At 44.8% G+C, this 21029-nt stretch overlaps 1 protein-coding gene across 1 annotated transcript in view; it reads left to right on the top strand.

The window, feature by feature from the left end:
* Nucleotides 1-720: 720 nt before the first annotated feature.
* The window catches only part of EML1 (EMAP like 1), a 137377-nt gene continuing 117068 nt past the window's right edge, over nucleotides 721-21029 (top strand). The window contains exon 1 of the mRNA XM_068399835.1: nucleotides 721-922. Within this exon, the coding sequence (XP_068255936.1) occupies nucleotides 895-922 (28 nt within the window). The 5' untranslated portion in view covers nucleotides 721-894. The remainder of the gene's footprint in view (nucleotides 923-21029) is intronic.

The following is a 21029-nucleotide window of genomic DNA, read 5'->3' on the forward strand; positions in this document are numbered from 1 at the left end:
CTAATAAACACGTCAGTGTGCAGGGGTACTCTCTACTGACTGGCCCCATCTGGAAATCTCATATCAAGCAAATCCCACATAAACATTTCCAAGGATTAAAAAAGTAAGTTGTAGGAGCAGCCACAAAATGCTTCACTACGGCAGCATTAAAGCAGCATAGTTTAAGCAAGCAAAAGTCACGAAGTTACAGAGAAATATGCGCTCACAATAATATTATATACCATGAAACAGCCTTTAGTAACAGTGCCACAAAAACTATTTCTCAGATATTACAGTATAAACAGAAGCTCTTTTTTTTCCCCCTTCCCCCTTAAACAGATACACCTTGGCTCCTGCCCCCTCTTTAGCAGTGAGTATTTCTGCTCCGACCCTTATTTAACCTGCAGACTGAGAAGGTACAGAGCAAGATGTGAGAGCATATCCCGCAGCCCCCCGCCTCCCCCTGCAGCCCCCCCGGGAAGCAGGAGTGCCCCGGCAGTGCGGCTCCCACCACCAACCCCACCACAGAGCTATTAGCCTGGTTCTCCAGCGCGGATTTGTGGCTTAGCTCTTAAAAGCCGTTTCATAAATATTCGATGGCCTTTCCGACAGGGTAATGTGCCTCTGTGACATTAAAGAGGAAACTCTGCGAAGGGGAGGGATGACAACAAATTTATCCACCAATAGCACACTCTTTTGGCACAAAAGCACATTCTTATCTTTACATCCCATAATGAGAAGGCAGGGACGGGACTTGCCACAGCTCTCTGGGTGGGTAGATGTACAGTGTAAGAGAAGGGTGGCTGTAAATTGTTAGATATCTTTTCCCCCCTCTGCCTTTGCAAGCAGAAGGACCCGTGCTTGCCTCCCTGCTGTGGTTTCCCTAAGCCCCCGGTGAAGAGGACTTCTCACACGATGTCAGACTGCGAGGGACTGCCTGTGGGTAAGCGCCAGATTTATATTTACCCCGGTGTCCTGCCGACTAGTTCACATTCTCAGATTGCAAACTCACACGCGAAGGCGCTTGCTTTTGAAGGGAGCCGGAGCCGCGGCAGGGAGAGGAGAAACTCCTTGTAACCACTGCAGATCCCGCTGTGGTTCCTTACAAGTCTGTGGTGGAGGGCTGGTGTGGGTGGTAACGCCTGGATTTTCTCTAAAGACACAGGGGCTGGATAGGAGGAAGGGTCTGGTAATTCAGGCAGATGGTCTGAAGTGTGTGTCCGGAGAAATGATGGTATCGTCGTGCGTAGTCTCGAGCTCAGGAAGGATTGTTTCTGGGGATGGGTCCTGCAGGACCAAGCGCGCTGTGTACGTGTCCTGTTCGTGCCTTGATAAACATTCCCGGATGGTAACGGACGCAGCAAGGGCAGATAAATGTAATGCAAAGGGTTTATTTGCTGAAAGGAAATAGAAGTATAACTTATTTTCGAAGTAAGTGCCTTACGTGTTTTGCCTATATCTGGAATGGGGTCCTTTACTAGCACTTACGGCTGTATATGTCAAACTTCACTGAGCAGGAGAGCACGTCAGCAAGAAGCATGTTTCTCAGCTGTTTTTGTTTTTTTTTTTTAAGCTTCTATAGGAATTGTAAACACTCACTAGTGTCTGCACAAAAGGAAACTGTTGTCAAAATGCTAGAGTAATTCTCTCCCGAGGCATTTACTAGTAAAGAGATGGACCATTGAAAACATATTTTTTTTTCTTTTTTCCTTTTGCCATGGCCAGCATTTCTCTTTTTACGTTTGTATACATAAATATATACATACACACACTGTGTAGCACTCGTGTTTCAGTGGCCTGTGAAGACAGTGTGTCAGAGATGAGGATCTGGGCTAAAAAGTGGGGCTGGAGAAGGAGAAGGCTGCTGCAGTGCTTTTTTCTCCCTCCTCTCTCTGCTTCCATTTTACGAAACCAATCCCAAGTCCAAAAATGCGCACTCAAAACCAGAGTGGAAAAATATAAATTATGTATATGGTGCAGAGAGAACTGCACCATGCGCAATTCCCTGAGCTGTAACTATTGCTGTCTAAAGAGAGGAGAGGTGAAGATGACTGCCTCCTGCTTACCTTCTCAAAGGGCTCATCTGTTAACCAGCAAAGCTTCCCTGCTTCAGGCTTTGATTTGAAGGGCCTGACCTCAGTTTGCTTGTTAAGCACTCTGAGTTGAGGGTGGGATATTTCAGGGTGACAGTGACAGTATTTAGCTGGCATCTGATATTAATGATGAAACTGATATTGAGTGTGCGTGGCATGTTGTGTGCAGAAGGTACTGATATCTCAATTACCTTTGCTGCTGAAAGGGCCTAGGAGGTTTCCTCCAGAAAAGCATTTGTAGATGCATGATTTGAGGGAAGGAAGCAGTTTGTTATGGGCAGGAATGAAAAGTAAAGATGAAGAGATGTTTAGATATGGATGTGAGTCGGAAACGTGCCAGCATACACAGAGGAAAGGTTCATTTCTCTCTGCTCCCCCAATAATCCTTCCTTGCCTCCTGCCGCTCTGCCCCACACCGGGCGCAACCAACCAGTCACAGCCAAGTGGGCACCCACTGCACGGACCTTGCATCATTTTCTGCTTCGTGTACGTATAGATGTGTGCATGCATACACGCGTATATAAATACACACAAGACCAGCACTGGTCATAGAGATGGTGGCCATGTTGCACAGTTATTAAGCAATTTTAGTGAACTAGTTGCTGACAGCTCGTTTTTCATGTCAAGGTATTTTGAAATCAAATAATTCTCTTTGTGGTTATTGCTCTTTTCCTAGCTAGTTCAGGGTTTAAAACTTTAGCAGTAGAAACTCCCTAAAAAGGGTTGCAAAAAATCAGCATCAAAGTTTCTAAAACAATGATTAGTGTCCACTAGTGCAGAAATACCACTTTGCTGAATAAGGTTGATGTATTTTTAAAATCCTCAGTTTTGAATGTGGCCAGATAATATAGCTACAAGAAGTTGTTGCAGCGACAGGTATCATTAGCACCGCAATGTGGCTAGAATCCAGAGCTCTGCTTATAACAGAAACCGCACAGACGTATGCAGGCGGCCTCGTATACACACGCACGCAGCTATAAATAAGCTTAGCCAAAGCACAATATTCGTGTCAAGCGTATGCGTTGCTTCATCAACCTCTTCGCAAAGGGTATGCCTCACGAACAACCTGGAGAACTGCAGTTTGTAGTTACAGTAAATTAATGACAGAATTTTTAGCCTGCTTTCAGCCTACACAAGAATGTAGCAAGAACAGCTGCGTAATTGTTCCCTCGGACAAGCAACCCAGAGGGAACTGCTGAATACAATCTTTGAATTAAATAGCTGGATATGAATGGGTCGATATATCAATAATTTTTCAACAAGAAGCTTTATTCGGTAAGAGTATCCTACTTCTATGCTGGAAAGGGCTATGCAATTTTTCAGGATGAAAGCATTGGGGTTTTTTTAAATCTCTGTTTTATGTTCAGTCCCAGCATGGCTGCACCCCTTCGCTGATGTGGAATGGAAAATTAAACATGTGATGCAAACAAAGTTTTATTTTGTCTTTTGAATGTAGCAGAGAAGACATAAAAAAAGGATCCTAGCTGTCAGATTGCAGATTAAATGTAAGCAAGTGTACGGTCATTTTTGACTGAATTAATAGCAAAAAAGGCACTTGAAAGCGTTGCTATCAAAATGATCTATTAGTGAACAGAATTCTAAAATTTACACTATTAATTTCCCATTGTAACATGGGGAGATAAAGAAGAAAGAAAGATCAGTCACTTCAGGACAAATGCATTCCTATTTCTTTCTCATTAGCAATTATTGACATAGCGATGCTATCCATTTGTGCCAGCTACATAGATTTACTGTCATTCCTACATGCAGATAAAAGAAAAGCACATCAATTATTTAAGTGCTTCCTCTTGTGTGTATTATTTTTCTCTTTTAAGAAGACATAGTTCAGTCTTCATACGACTGAACAGCTTTTCACGCACCCAGCATTTTTGTTAGGAATATATGAGTCATGGTGGTTCTGGTTCTTAACACAATCCTTTTGACTTCAGAAAAAAACCTCTGAAGTCACGCAAAGGTTCTTAAAGTGCCCCTTTCCTTATTTTCTTATTTCAGCCACAGACTGACTTTGAATGGCACGGGTAACTTTTTGTGGCTAACATCACTGTTGCAATAATACAAGGTGTTCAGCCCCAATAGATGAAGATCATATTGCTGAAGAAGGAGTAGCTATTCAGATGCTGGGAGTCTCATATGGACATACCTTCTCTGTTATTTACTATAACAGTGCTGAGAAGGGAAGAAACAGAATCGACGTAGCTTGTTCTTCAGCATGCAAATCTAACTGAATTTCCTTAAAATTCCTCCCAAACTTTTATTGGTCTCATTTCAATAGAGGAGGAAATGAGACCTTTCATCTGAAGTACGTTCCTGACTCTTTAGCTAAATACTTCCTTTCAAAGTTAAAATTACATATTTCAAACATGTCTTTAAGACAGACTGGAGCCAATTTGCTAAAATTGGTGTTTTCAGAATCAGGATATCCCAGTAACCTAGAGGAATTTAGATTTCCTGAAATTCAACACATATTCTGCATTGTCATCGGGAGTCCATTTAGCTCGTCCAGAGAGGCTGCTAGGGAGTGAGACCTCCATCTGCCATGGAGGTGTGTCTAAACAGCCACTGGGAATAAAATATGGCACAAATGCATTTTTGTAATGAAAAATCATTAGAAATGACTCAGCACATGCATGAGCAGTACTCCTGTCAAATAAAATTGCCCCACTTTCACATACTCATATTAGGACTGTGCTTTAAATTAATTTTTCATCAAATTTGGTAAATGTCTACCTTTTTTCAGATAACTCTGTGTGCTTCTTACAGCTGGAGCACCAGTTCTACTTTGCAGTCTAGACCGTAGATAAAATGTCTTGACTCAGACACTAATGTTGCCAGGTGAATGGCCCCAATGAACAGTACTGTTTGCAGGTTGAGACCCTAAGTAAAAGGCAACACCCTGAAATCACCTTGCAGAATTGCTGTACAGACTGCATCTAGTGCTCTGGCATAGGCAGGGAAGTGGCAAGTTTTTTTCAGTATATCAACCCAGCTACCTGCTGCAGGTTAGAAATGCCCTAGCATGTCTTAAGCATCTCAAGAGTGCAGTCTGCAGGATGAACAACAGCTTCTGACCCCACTAAAGCTGCCTGGCACTTGATGGAGTGATGGCTTGTACGCTCGGAGCTCCCTAGGAGCACCCCCCAGCCAGGGGAAGGTGAGGCCAGGGCGCTGGGGCTCCCACGCCAGCAGAGCTAGATGTCAAAGCCTTGCACAGTGAGGCACCAGCAATCCTGCAGTCAGTACTCTTATAAACAAAAAAATTATGCTAAACTTTCATCTTTGGGGAAGAATGAGGTGAAGCCCGAATGAAGAGTGACTGTGCATGACTACAGCTACAGTACTCTCATTGAAGCTGTGCAGCCTTGCTCAGGTCACGGGACTTCGATGCCACTGAGGATTACATGGAGTCTGTCTGGGGATTTGATTTGAAGGTCTACAAGTCCAGCCTTGCTCTTGTCCAACTTGCTACATGCCATGGCCAAGCCACTTAAAGATGCTCTGCAGCTGCAATGGACATGGCTGAGTCAAACATCTTAAAGAGGGAAGGTAAAAATGTCTGACCATCAGTACAAATCCTCAAGAAAGAAGCATTTCCAAATGCCAGCCTTTACCCCATTTAGTGGGTTGTGCTCTTGCTTTGGCCACTGATTGGTCCAGGCTCACTGGGGAAGATGTCACCCCTCTGCACACAATTTTCCATCCTGTCCATGAAGCAGTTTCATCTGGTTTGGCTGAAATCCCAGGGGATTTCCTGCAGCCCGTGTAGCTCCCTCCTGCTCTCCCCTCTTTCCCCAAAAGCTCTCTGCCATGCTTACCCAGGCCAGCAGCCCGTCTTCCGCCTGCTCAGGTGTGGGGGAAGCCCTGTCCCAGGGAGGGATAGGGAGGAAATCCCCGCCAGCTCCTGTCCTCTGCCTCCAGGAGCTCTGCCCGCTCCAGGTCTATATAGAAACGTAGAATCGTTTAGGTTGGAAAAGACCTTTAAGATCATTGAGTCCAACCGTTCACGTAGCACTGCCAAGGCCACCACTAAACCATGTCCCTAAGCACCACATCTACATGTCTTTTAAATACCTCCAGGGATGGTGACTCCACAACTTCCCTGGGCAGCCTGTTCCAATGCTTGACAACTCTTTCCGGGAAGAATTCTTTCCTGATATCCAATCTAAACCTCCCCTGGCACAACCTGAGGCCATTTTCTCTTGTTCTATCGCTTTTTACTTGGGAGAAGAGACCAACACCCACCTCGCTCCAACCTCCTTTCAGGTAGTTGTAGAGAGCAGTAAGGTCTCCCCTCAGCCTCCTTTTCTCCAGACTAAACAATCCCAGTTCCCTCAGCCGCTCCTCATAAGACTTGTGCTCCAGACCCTTCACCAGCTTCGTTGCCCTTCTTTGGACTCACTCCAGCGCCTCAATGTCTTTCTTATAGTGAGGACCCCAAAACTGAACATGGTATTTGACATGCGGCCTCACCAGTGCTGAGTACAGGGAGACGATCACCATCATAGTAGTATTAAGCACTAATAGCTAATTTTTGCAAAGCAGTGAGAACTTGGAACACTCCATATTATTTAACAGGGTTTGCAGCTGATGAAGACCTCACAGAAACTCTGATCTTGATATATCTCTTGGCAAACTTGTTTCCTTTTGCATTTGGGAATTCAAGTCAGATGATGAACCTTAACTATTAGAGCCACTCAAATTTTCCATTAGAGTGTTCTTATGTCAAAAAATACAGAGGTTTCCAAATCAAAATGCAACATTCTGTCGACAATTTCGATACGTTAATACATCTCTAAAGACTACATTTTGAAAATTGAAATTGAGTGAGAAGTAAGATAAAAATTCTTGTAATGCTTGGGTAAAATAAACCCGAATATAATTATCTGGGTTTCTTGGCCCAGTTTGATGCAAATGAAACTGACATCCTAGAGTTTTCTTGGCAGCTGGGAATTCTCCTGCCAACCTCCTCTGTCCCTCCTCCTGGAAATGCTGTGGGTCCCCGATCTGTCTGAGCTGTGCCTCAAACAGCGGAGGCTGTGCATTGAGGGGGCAAACACTGACAATAATGAAGCAATCATTGTTTTTTAAGGTTTTACAGAGTTTTTGGAACATGAGGATCAGGCAAACAGGCAGGGAAAATGAGTGACTCCAGTGCCCCAGGAATTCATGTTTTGCAAGAAAACCCCGCAGAAGCAGATTTACGGTGACAAGCAAGCCCTGCTGAGACACAGAGGAGGAAGCCTACCTGAGGCACACCTGGAAAGCCCTCTTTGCCCATGAGGCATTTCAAGACAGCCCCATGATCCAAGATATTCAGCCAACAGTCCGTAAAGAGTTAAAATCGTCTTCAATCAGCCTTCACCTGCTTCAGAGGCTGGTGAGGGCTGAGCCTTGGTGAAACAGCTCCCTGCTGAGGAGGGACTGACAGGTTCAAACACAGCTTTCAAAGCCACGAGGCTGCAGTGGCCCAACTGTAGTCTCTTCTCATCCACCTTCTCAGATCTTTTGTCAGTGAAAAAAATGCTTTCCCATTTGGGAGATATCTGAGGCCTCCCAAACCCATGCAGCAATTGCTCCAGTGCTGAGAAAGGGAGAGAGCCCGAGGGCTGGGAGCAACTCCCTGTTTGCACTTCTGTAAAACACCACAGATGGCAAAGCTGGTTCTTTGTCATCAAAAGCAAAGAGGAAAGAAGCTGCTCTCTGTTACATCCAGGCTTGTTCTCAACAAGGGTTCAGCCCAGCTCAGCTAAGCGTAGTGTACTAAACTACGTACTAAACTTGTGTAGTGTGATGTGTAGCCCCATCCGCTACTCATAGAGTTGTTTCTTAAAACTAGATTCCAAGTTTACAATCTCTGGAAACAGAAAAAAGGCAAATGCTGCTGCCAACTCCCCTTTTCTCCTCTGATGCTTTACTTAGGAGTAAGCACAGACCTAGGAGCCCCGTCCCTGCCCTGCTGTCTCAGTAGCCCGGCCGATGGCTCCTGCCCCGGCTCCCTGTCCTGGCTGCAGCGGTGGGGGATGATGAGCCATTTGGGTGGGCCAGGCTCCTTGACACTGGGTGGTGTGTGTCCTGTGAGAGTCCTTACACTTCATTTCGGAGGTTTACTGCAGGCAGCGTGGGAGCAGCAGGACATGGGTGTCCTGTCCCTGGGGCTTGGTGGTGGTTAGGTGGGAGCTGACTATGTTCCAGAAGTGTCCTGAGCGAAGGCACAGGGTTATGCTGCATCTCCAGCATCTGCATTTAAAGTGTAGCAGGTGAGGTGTCCTGGGACTAGGCTAAATATTCGGCTGTCAGGCAGGCAGGGGCTGTATGTGTGCTGTGCGCTACTGGGGTTCCCAGTGGAGGGTATTTGAGCTAGCAGAGACATTAACACCCATTTTCAGAAGTCTAAGTTTGCAGAAATGTACTGAAATCATATCTGGGAGTATAAGAGAGGATTTATTTTCTTTTTTTTCTTTTTTTTTTTTATTGACGGGGAGCGCTGAAGAAGGAGAGTTTTTCAGGGAGTCATTAGAGACAGTTGAAGTTGGCATGCTGGGATGCTGGTTAAGGACCTAGTTAAGGAAACACAGAAGATGCTACATAGTTCCCAAGTGCTCCTCCTCCCTGCCCCCCTCACCGACAGAAGGATTTTGCTTATCTGTAGAAATGCTTGGAAGCTGTATTTCGTCCCGGGGTCTGTGAGCAAGAGCTGCACAGCACATTTCCGAACAGTCTTGTTCCATGATGTTTACAGTAACTTAAGGCATGCAAAAAACAACTGATGTGTTTTTTTCTCCTCCTCTCCTCCATGTCTCACAACATCTGCAGCATTTCCAGCATAGTCTGTGTTAAGCCATCGGCATTTAGAAGCCATAATTGCATTTAACATTTGCTTCTTGCTGTCTGGAGCCCTCTCTTGCTACAGACCTGCTTCACAGGCAGTAATTTAGAAGGTGGGGCACCCTTCCCTTATTTTGCCATTCAGACTGCAAACTAAATGCCCAGTTTGCCCTCCCACCAACCTGGTGAGTGTCCAGTCTCTCATCTATGTGTTCAGTGGCTTCTCTGTCCCTGTCATTTCTTTCCTTGATGTCTGTGATCAGCTCCCTCACCATACACTAATGGTTTCCACAGCTAAATTTGTAGCATTCAGGATTCCCTTAGATTTCAAATCTCCTCTAAAACTCACCTAAAAGACTGGCAAGATCCCCCAAATGCTTTCTTCCTTGTGGGAAAGAAACTCTGGGGCAGAGGAATGGGCTCCTGATAAATGCCAAGCGCTGGGCATGGACGTGCTGATAGTGCCGAGGATCAGTTCCCTGAAGGAGTTCTGGGTTTCATGGAGCAGCTGAAGTTACCATTGAGTCAGCGGGGCACGTGGTGACTGGTCAGAGCTGCTCTTTGGTTCTGCACACACTCTGTCAATTACAGAAATTGCTTTTGGAGGAAGAGTCTGTCTCTACAAGCCCTCACTCAAATGCCTCCAAACTGGGCTCGGCATATTGGCTGTGGCCCTTGAAGAGTCACAACAAATTCCAAGAAAGATTTAGGAAAGTACAATGCTGTCCCCATCACAGATAACAGGGGGCATTTCAGAGAGGTGCTAATGGCTCCTTCATCTCAGACAGCTCCTCCCAACTGCCCGGTCAGGAACTCCCCAGCACCCCATCACTGCTCTCAGCACCATTTGCGTGGCTCATGTTTCCATCACTTCAGTGCTCCTTGAGAGAGCAAAGGCTTTCACCCAACCAGATAGTGTGAGGGCATGAAATGAAGAGTTTGGAGGGGTGCTTGAAAGGTTTAGGTCCAAAATCCCCTTGTAAATCCATAGACACTACTTGCCAAACTTGGCACTTCATGTGGTTTTCACCTATTTTGCAAATAAATACACTTACTTTCTGCCTACACAGAACATGTGCACACTTGTCCGTTGTGATGTGCTCTTTGTGGAGCTGCAGGACATGCTATGGCTTTGCCAGTACCCCTCAATCACATGGCGCACCCAGAACACTTCCCAGTAACTAATAGAACTACCGTGAAAATGGTAAAATCCTTGTTGCTGCAACCAGCAGTGGGAGACGAGCCCCAGGGCTGTTGACCAGGGCATATTTGTGTGAGTAGCAGCTCTCGTAGTTCACTCAGATTGGCATGGTCATTCCTGCTTCTCCCCTGAAGCTCTGATGAGAGAATGACCCTGCACTTCAGTAGCTCCATATGTCGTAAAAACATGTCAAGTCCCAGCAGGCAGCCAGCTACACAGGCAAGGGGTCTCCAGCCTGAAGTCAGGGTTGGGTGAAAACTCCTGTAGCTAGACAACTTGCCTAAAGAGGCCTTGATGACACAACGAAGGAGTAAAAGCACACAAAAAAGACCCACGTGCAACATCTGAACACTTAAGTGTTTTCCACAGATACTCAAAAATCTACAAAGGTCTCCGGTTGTGCTTGATCGTATCACAGGAATTAAGGAGGACCTAGCTTCAGGTTAAACTTAAAATTTGTGCATCTCCTGCTCTCTGGGGGAAGGGAGAGTTTTAGGAGCCTAACCCAGACCCCCTGGAGCTAAGAGGAGCCTTTCCATTCACTCCAGTGAATTTGGATCATGACTCTCTTAAAATCTCAGAAATACCTTTACCCACTGGACCCAAAGGTACAGACTGGCTGGGTCAGCTTGGTTCTTAGTAAGAGAGCCAGCCTGAGCCCTGTGCTGTGTGGTTGGTGAGGTTTGCTGGGTGAGACCTTACCAGCAAGCACTCTCTTGGTGCGTGGGAAGCACCATGCATTAGTCATTGACCCAGCATGATTGCTCAGAGAAATGTATTTATATTTGCATCTAATTAAAACTCAATAAATGTTTTGTATTTCCCCTACTGAAACATTCCTAGATATGACTTAGCAACAAGTCACAGCCATGTGTGTGATATTATTCAGAGTTTGTATATGAGGGACTGAGGCTCAGCAAGACTAAGCCAAGACCAGTTCCCACTGATACGGGTGTCTAATCCAAGATGCTGAGGAGCTCTTCTTTCAGAGCACCCAGCACAGTACCATATTTCATATGTTCAAACTTCGTTGGCAGCTGTGAGTGTTTGGTAAGTCTGTAAATCAGATCCACGGTCTCTGGTCCGGCACAAGGAGATGAGGAACTCACTGTCAGTGACCATTTGTGTAAAGCCTGGTTTCCACAGTTTTTCCATGGAGAAACTCTTCTCCCTTTGAGAGCTGCTCTGCAGCTGAGGCACAGATGCAGTCCAGTTCCCAGCAACACTTTTCAAGCTGACTTAGCCTGAAATCATCCTTGATCTTCCTGTAATTGCATTCTTTATCATGTCCAATATCTCCAACAGGCGAAGCTGTGATGTTCTGACAAACAGCTTATTGGAAACACGTATGTCGTAAAATACAAAATACTCTGACACCTTATAACTAGATGTCCAGCAATAAGTGTACTTGTTATAATAATATCTTGATATTTTACCAATTGTTTGGAGATACTCTACAGTGTTGATAGCCTTGCACACAAGCACCTCTGATACAGGCAGCTTGTCCCCAGGACACTAAAGTCATCATTTTCTACAGCTCTTCTACCCTGGATCAGAGGCCTCCAGGTTCGTCCTGTTGCTACAACAGTCAGGCGGCCCTTCTTACACCCATCTGACTCAGGCATGAGATTGCAATCCGTTTGTGCTGCAGGCATGTGGACCGCATGTGGAAAGGATTTTGAGAAGGAAACTATTATTTCCTGCATCTATCATAAATCCCAAATGTTATATTCAGGCATAAATGTTTGAAAACAGACAGTACACTGATGGAATGGAAGCAATTTCTCTGGGAATTTTCACCTAAACTGTTCGATTCATCTTAGTGCTGCCAACTCTTTGATGTTTGCCATGAGCTTTGTAAGATTTGTTTTAATTTTTTTTTCTAAAGCCAGGTTTCTCGGGTCATGAGTTTTTGGGGGTTGTCAAGATGTCTATGTACCGTCTGTTTTCACCCAGTCAGCAACATATGGGGAGTCTTACGCCACTGGAGAGCGAGGATTTTTTTCAAAGATGTTTTGGTTAAGTATTTAAACATCTAAGGCATAGGGAGAAGCATCATGTGGGAAAGTGTGAGAGAACGTGCAGTGTCTGGAACAGATATGGCAGGCTGAGGCACACAGTGCTCAAATGTGTAGGCTGGAGAATAATATTTCTCTAACGAAAACCGCCTTTTTAAACACCAACCACATTTTTGCGTGTTTTCATTTTGAGTCATTTAATGAAAAAATTGGAAAACTCCAGGGAAAGCATTCAATCTGCTCACAGTTTTTCACAGGAGGAGTGTTTGTTTTCTCAGCAAACTCCTCTCCTACATTTGGTTTCTTCAGATCTTTGGGGAGCCTCCCCACACATAAAGTAGCTGAAGAGTCTTTTTGCTGTTCCTTGCTGCTCCCTGCTTACTCTGATGTCCTATAAAGCGGGGGAGTAAGAAGACAGCACTTCACTCTTCTCCCTCTACACTGAAAGAAGACTACCACTGAAAAGTGACCGGATGACACATTTTTGTCGAGGCATGATGAGTCTTCCCCCCCCACTGTAGGAGCCTCACTGCTCAGATCAATCCAAACATAGCCCACACCATTGAGGCTCCAGCACCGTTTTGGGCTCTAGGGATGCAGAAGGACCATTAGACCCTGAGTATCTCCCTACTTCATGCTGCCATCAGGACCCCAGCAGGACAGAGACAGTTCCCAGAGCAGCATGTGTGCTCTCATGCCACCTCCCTCACTCCCGAGTTCAAGTGTCCCTACAGGGGAGAGGAGGCAGAGAAGTACCCTAAGGTGCATGAGAAAACTTACTACTCTATGGCTATGAGACACAATGGTAGCCAGGAGCTACCATCTCTGTTTTGTCCAAAGAGGAGATACAGGCTTAGAAAATACAGTTTTCCTAAATTGGTTTTACTTTCTCCTGCAGACATGTGCCTCAAAGTTGAGTGCATGTTTGGCATTTGCTTCCTTTTCCTAATGAAGTTCAGCAGCTGGGTTATCCCAGATAATGGTGCCAAATCTTTAAAGATTTCCTTGTTCTGAGGCGATTGCTCAATGGACAATCTGCCTCGTTAAGCTGCCTTCGGGGACAGAGCAGAACTGGAGGCAACTGAATGCTTTAACGAGTTGATGCGAAGGGCAAGACAAGGCTGTAGCGTGAGTCCATCCCAGCACGGCCCTAAGCCCTCACAAACAGCTGTGCCCTTGCCACTCGGAGAGCCTGTGTTCTCAGGAATGAACTTGAACGGAGCTGTTTGGAGTGAGGAGCCAGCACGGGGAGATGAAATTTACTTTCCACTACTCGATGCACTGCCTTGCAGCAGGCCAGCCTGTTTACAAGTCGGCTGCCTGGAGAATGCCAAGGAGTGAATGCAGCTGGGCAGGCGTCCTCTGGTACAGCTTCCCCAGGCTTCGTCTTGTTCCTCTGTGCCAAATCACTCGTTACTTGCAACGAGTCCCAGACCTCTCCTCTCAGCAGTTAATAGCATCTGATGAGCCCATTTATTCGAATTTCTGTGTGTTGATCTGGTATCAAACATCTACAAAAAGTGTGAAAACTCAGCAGTAATGCTAATTCTTCACTGAACTCCATCTACAGTCAGAGATAGCTCTAGGTTTCTACCCGGGGCTGGAGGTTCAGTAAAAGGCTATTAGATCCCTGTTTCTCTCCCATTATTTCCCAAAAGCCACTTAGCAGGACTGAGTTGTTTTCCTTGTCAAAATTCTCTGGCTACTGATGACACTTGCCTGCCTTCTCTATATTTTCAAGGCCTCATGCTAAATTTAGACAAGGAGGAGAGATTTCTCCTCTGGACCTTCATTTTGTGGGTTACCCATTGACTGCTGTGGGTTACCCATTGACTGCTGTGGGCACAATGTTATCTAAAAATCCCATTTACTGCAAAGCCAAGTGGATTGGGGCTAGGAAGACTGATTTCTTCTTGCTACCTACTAGAGCTCCACATGCCCTTCATGTGAAGGGCACATACCCTGTGCTCTGAAGGACACTGCTGCAGGTTTCCAAAGACTTAGGACCACCCCTTCCTTTCTTATATATTACCTTAGACAAGTACTTCTTAAAAATTGACTCTCTTCAACTGTGTATGTGGTTCTCAAGAGATCCTAAATAAGTGATGTCTCTGCTGTTGTACGGTGCTCCCCGGAGACACCTAGTCTGAGACCTCTCTGGCCCTTCCTCTATTCTTCCAGTCCTGCCCATCTGCTGCTGCCTTCCTTGCTCTGCACAGCAGAAAGTCCCAGGAAAATACCTTGATTTTATCCAGAGATGGAATAGCAGGTGTCAAAATACCAATCATAAGACTGTATGGGAGTGAAGTTTTTACATCTGAATACTCATGAAGTAGAAATGCGAAAGTCATTTTCTGCTTGGAGTGAAGATTAGGAGAATTTTTTTTCCGCTTATTAAAGGAAACTATCTTCTACTGTTTTCACATCTTTAATAAAGGCGGGTTTCTCCAATTCTTATGCAATAAAGGTGGAATCCTACCAAGTATCCGATGACGACCCAAACCACAATAGAGAAATATGAGCCACTTATGTCACTGAAATCTCAGAAGGGAATTACAGCCTTTAGCAGGGTTCATTTGAGGTATACTACTTAAGGTAATAGGGCTGGACAATCTCATTAAGATTTATTTCCACCCCATTTAAATATGGGTTCAAAAGTACAGCTGGAGCTGTACTGGCTTTATCTTTGGCTTACGGAAGAGATTGGAAAAAGAAGTAAACAGAAAACACAATCAGCCACTCAGTCGGCTGGGCCAGGAAACTGCAGTATATAGTGAACACAAACTTGTGGCCAGCAGGCTTGGAGGCTGAGGAAATCAGAACAAACTTTTATCCTTATTATATTGCATGGTTTTTGTTGTTTTGTTTTTTTCTTTTCCCCTCTCACTGAATTCAAGAGATATTGCAACATTCCAGGAATGAGGGGGTAGCACCAAACAGTCACCTCTGCTCTTCCCTAGTGGTAGTTCATCATGCTCACTGGACTTCTTCCAGACCTGAATTTGTCCATATTCATTTGGGAAATGCACGGTTTAGGAAAAACACATTTTCAAACATTTTGGCTTGTGTTGCAGATTCCCTAAGTAGTCTGAGATGTTTACAAAGCTTCCAGCGCATCAGGCTTGTCCTTCCCCAGATAATGATGTGAGGCAACAGTAATCCTTCTATCACACTCTAAGTGCTTGTTCTTGCTTTTGTTGAAGTCATCCAGATTGTGGGTTTTTTGGAAGGTTTTATTTTCTCTGCTTCTTCAGCATAAAAGAAGCAGAGGATCTTTCCACCTGAGAGAGGAGAATTTGCTAGATAGCACATGCAAAAGCCCACTAAATTCGCTGCAGTGCCTTTCTGGTAAGTGGGAATAGATACACTCGGATGCTTCAAATACTAGAGAGAGGCAGCACCCACCAGAAGAGATTCGTGGTGATCGTGGCCTGAAGCCCAGGGGCTTTTGGGATCAGACGCCCTGTGATCCACAGGCCAAGCTCAGGCTGCCAGCATGCTCCAGCTTCTCTTACAGCAGGCAGCAGCAGGGCCATCCTAGGGCTCACCCTCATGGCAGGGCGGACTGTGGGGCTGCAGGGCCAGCACCAAGGGGGGCTTCAGCAGGCAGATGATGCGAACAGAAGAGGACATGACCTCAAACGTGTCCTTGGTGTTGTTTCCACAAAGCAACATGCCCAAGTCCTTCTGTCTGTGAATGGATTTTCTTGTTCAGGCAAGACCCATCGCACTCTCACCTTCTCAGATTTGGACCACCCTTTGTGGTTTACCAAACCCAGGGTAAATGAGAACAGCCAGGGGCCCCTGGAGATACTGAGGCAGGGAAATGCATTTGGCCCCCTCCCACACTTTCTGTGAGAGTCTTGGCTTGGGAAGTAGATCCAGCATCACTGTTCTCTAAGTATGATTTCCTTGGCACTTGTTTGATGCATAAAAATGCACAATCAATGCTGCCATGTAGGACAGGACTAAGATCTGCATGTTTGGAAGAAAAATAAGGGATTGAACAGAAAGAAAAATGGAGTCGGCAGTTCTAAGGACCCATCACCATAGTATCAAACCACTATATACAAAACTTCTTTGTGAAGAAGTTTCCACAGGCTCTTTCTTCAATTTCAGTTAAACTCAGCATAGTCACTGCTCTGGATTTAAACTCTGCTCTGAAAGGCCTGTAATCTAAACATGGAAACATTTAACTCATGCGCTAAATCAAGAAAATGAAGCTGCATGGTGTGATTCAGTGCCTTGTGAGGACCCCCGGGCTGGTGCTTGTGGAGCTGCAACGGCCCCATTGAGTAGAGCAACACCCAGGAAAAACCCTCATGCAAGCCCCAGAGCTGCCATTCTTGGGAGGAAACCCTTCTGCAAGCCCCAGAGCTGCTGTCCTTGGGGGGAAAACCTCATGCAAGCCCCAGAGCTGCCATCCTAGGGTGAAACCCTCACGCCATCCCCAGAGCTGTGATCCTAGGGTGAAACTCTTGTGCAAGCCCCAGAGCTGCTGTCCTTGGATGAAAACCCTCATGCCACCCCCAGAGCTGCAATCCTAGGGTTAAACTCTCGTGCAAGCTATCCCAGGAGCCCGAGGCTGGGCCAAAGCTAACAAGAGCTGCCCAGGCAGCCTGGTGAGCCAGGGCATAATGCTGCCCTGCTGCATCTCTGCATCTGCGTTTCCAGTGCTGCCTGGTGCATCAGTGCATTGTCCTCCCTTGTATGATATAGGTGTGATGCAGCCTGAAAGCAGCAGAATAAAGCCCCATCTGTTTTTGGTGGCTGTGTTGTGTGAAATATAGTTCAGACCCTGGCACAAAGGGGAAAAAATTAATTGGGTATTCAAACTTCATTCTGTTTTAATCTGGAATTATTAAGGGCATTTATATTTTTAAACACAATTTTTAACCTGACAGCATCCCATTAAAATGCTTTATATAAGCTCATTAGAAGCTTCTGTGCTGTATCATATTTATTGGAATTAGCAAATATTAGTGGATCAGCCAAACTGCAAGATATTTTTTCTGTCCTTCCCCTCTTTTGTTCCCCCATCTTCTGCCTGTCATAATTTAAGCATAGCCTAGATTAGATCCTTTCACACACCAGCCTTTCTGTCTGACAAGTCCTAAAGAAGGAGAAATAAAAAAAAAGAAAAAAAGAATAGAAAATTAACCATTAGAAGCCTCTGAGAAATCAAAAGAGCCTCTCAGATTAAGTCCCTCACCAGTGTCAAGGCTAGCAGCAGTGCCAGTGGCATTAGTGGCACTAAGTCACTTAATTCCGATATGATTCAGAATCATTTGTAGCTATCAACTTATTCAGAGTAAATCCTCTTCCTCCCAGGTCTTTTGTTTGCCATCTTTTGACAAGCTACGTTGCATATAAATGAACTTGTAAGCTATGTGAAGGAGGGATATCTTTTCATTTGTACTGAAGTTTCATGCATGCAAATGCTACTGTAGAAATACTAGTAATGAATAGCATTAACAGTTAATGAATCCAGTCCTTGTTTTTGTTTTGTTTCAGGGTTTTTAAGCCCTTACTCAGATATAAAATATGTGAAATGAAAGGGAGGTTTCCCTGAATAAGGACAGAGGCCCATTTTTAGAGATACTTAGACCTTGCTCCAGTCAGTGCTATGGGGTGGCCCAGCTGGCCCATGTTCCAATCTGGATCTCATGGGATGGCTGGAGTTTAGCCTCTGAGGTCTTTCATGGTTTGTGAGCGAATCATAGGCTGCTAAGCCACTCCAGGCCCTCAGGGAGCTCGGGTTCCCAGGAAGGAGCAAAGGTTTGGGTACCTGAGTCTCAAATCCTATCATGAGCACTACAGTTCCAATGTAAGTGCCCGCTCAGATCTTTCAGCCCAACTTGCCACTTCTGTGCGTACCCATAAACGCCTGAGTCCTGACATTGCTGAGCAGATAAGCACTGGTGCTTATCCTACAGCTTCTTGAGAGGATTCAAACCCTCTAGCAGAGAGCATCCTAACTAACTGGGCTGGGATGCTGTGACCAGATGGTGTGGAGAAGCATTTAGGAAGCAGTGTAAAAATCAGTACTGGACCCTCCATGACAGTGCTCGACCTTTTCCCCAGCAGTGCTGTGTGCCTGTGAAGGGGAAGGACTGCTGGTCCTCTGCCAAGCTCCAGTCCTACTTGGCTTGTCTGCCGTGCTAGATGTTAATGCGCCTTCTGCCCTGCATGGTAGCCTGCACTGCCTGCATTTGATGATAGCTGGAAAAAAGTCCAACTTTTATGAGGCTGTTAGAGGTTTTTTCTTTTTCTGGAAAGGGAAGAAATAAAGGTGTCAATGAAGCTCACTTATCCATTTAATAGTGATATAAAAATGGATCCAAGCATTATCTTCTTTACTTGCAAAGAACTTACTACAAAAGTGCCAGGCATGTGGAGCAGTAATCAGAAAAATGATTTTTCATTTACTGTAAATATCAAAACTGTCACATGAGGCTCAGACATCAGAGTTTAGAGAGTTCACCTTGGGAACTTGGGCGATGAAGGTCTATGTTTAAAGGAGACCCATTCTGCAGCTATTAATAATTTAGATTTAAGGGCCCAATTCACAGACGTCTTCTAGTTCTGTTCTTTTCTATTGGAGTTGCTTGGCTCTCTGTTTCTTTTCCCAGCTGATGCTCTTTCCTCCTAATGCCCTCCAGTGGGACAGCCTGCTACTCCACCACTTGGAAATCAATCCCAGAATGTCTCTTGCAGGAGATGTACTTTGAGTGCTCACCACTGAATAAGCATGAACCCCTGAAGGCCATTGAATAGTGCTGCTTGTCATTGCTACAAGCAGAAACTATTATTTGCAAGATGCGTGGAGGTAGCTTGCAGTCCCATCTGGAAATATTCACCCTGAGTCTGTCTCATTCCTCATTCAAATCTTTTCATTGATTTGGACTTACTATTAGGACTGAATTTAGGTTTGTAAAACTTCAAGATCCCATTTATTATTTTTCTTTTAAATTGTTTGATCTAAACATGCATCAACGGACTTGTCCTGTTGTGTCTTGCACAAATGTAATCTTTATGGCATGTACTGGTTGAACTCAAAAATATCATTGATACCTACTTCCATCACCTTTCCAGGAACGGATTTAGGACACAGTCTAGAGATTAGTGCCTTGGCTGATAGTGAGGAGCGTTAAGAGTGGGACCAAGATAGGGTCAGATTATATAAAAAGAGAAACACTAGCTGAAAATCCAGTACTGCACAGAAGAGAGCTGAATATCTCGTGGATGAATTTATCAGTATTTCAAAGCTGGTCCGTCAGAGATGAAGCAGCTACAGCACTACAAACTACAGTCTGTATTCCAGTTATGTTAGCTGTGATCTTGCACTAGCTGGCTCACAGAAAATTTGAAAAGGAGGATAAATATTGTCTATAACCCCTGTTGCCAAAAAAAATGTAAGCGGTATTATTTTCAGCTGCTTACTCATTCAGAGGGAGCCACAGCACATGAGTCTTGCTGTGCTTTTTGGCTGGTGGGAGCCAGAGCTTTCCTCTTTGAGTGTGGAACTGTGCATGTCCAGCTCTTGAGAGAAAACAGGGAAAAATCACAAGTTTGCCGACGTTGCCTCGCTAACATGATGTGTGTAGTCTAAGCATGTGCAGTATGGATCACGAACGTGCTGTTGGAAGGAAAAGTGTTTGGGGAAAGTTTTACAAATGGGAAAACAAATATGCTGGTATCTCTTATTGTGCTCCACTAAGGACACATAGAATTATGTGCAGACTGCCTAAAGAAATCTCTGCCTTCATCAGTGGTAACGACATTTCCTAACAAAGACAGATTGTGTCCACAGAGAAAAATAAGAAAGATGCTGCCAAATAATATCAGTGAATGTATCAAGAAAATACTCTCTCGTTACCAAAAAAAATAATGACATTAAAATCTACTTATGTGGCTTGTCTAAACTGAGAAGACTAAATATTCAGTAACTAAGTATCTCTACTCCAAGGATTTATTTATTATTCCCCAGTTATCCTACTGCAACTTAAATACCTCACAAAGTGACCCTTAGCAGTGAAAACTAAAACCAGCTATATTTTATTACTTACCAGCGCATCCCCACATCAAAAGATAAAAGATGTCAAACATGAGATCCCGTTAGACGAAAAAAAGAAAAACAAAAAAAAAGAAGGAAAGAACCATTAATTACCTCATCCCAGATTCGTTCCCTCTGGAGCTGGTGTTCATGGGCACACCAAGTAGCGAGTGATGGTTTCAATCCCGGGAAAGGCCTGACTCAGCCATGTGCAGCTAAGGGGATGCTCTGGAGGAAAAGCAGGTTTTGGCTCCTCTGTGTTTGGGGCTCACGTCCGTAACATCAATATACACTCGTTGCCCTGCTCTCTCAGCTAAACCACCTCTCATTTACCTGCCCTTCACCTTGGAGCAGACACAAAGAAGCCCATAGTGCAACTGAAGCAGCATTGCATTCCCTCATTCTTCCCAGGGGTCATTAGCAATGGGTAGAGCTTTCTTACAAAAAAACATAGGATAGTTCCAGAAATACAGTGGTATTGTAACAGGTAATAAAAAATCCAACAGTTCCAAACAGAGCCTGTTTCAGGTTCAATATGCCTATCAATAAGCTCAGTTATACATTCACAAACAGTCACTTGCAGTACAAGGATGTGACCGAAGGGCCCAATTTCATTTTCCCCCAATCCATGGCAATATACAGGACTGTGATTTAAATCCTGGTCATCACCCTGAGTATGTATGTTTGGGGGATGGGGAGTTAAATCACACGAAGCTTTCTTTCTCACACAAAGCCTTCTTTAGCTGTACCTCGAGAAGTCATTCAGAGCAATTATTTATTACTTGCATAAATCAGAGCAATGCAAAGAGATCTGCCACTGAAGTTTAACAGCACATTCC

Source organism: Nyctibius grandis, chromosome 4, assembly GCF_013368605.1.
Source record: "Nyctibius grandis isolate bNycGra1 chromosome 4, bNycGra1.pri, whole genome shotgun sequence".
NCBI classification, from domain to species: domain Eukaryota; kingdom Metazoa; phylum Chordata; class Aves; order Nyctibiiformes; family Nyctibiidae; genus Nyctibius; species Nyctibius grandis.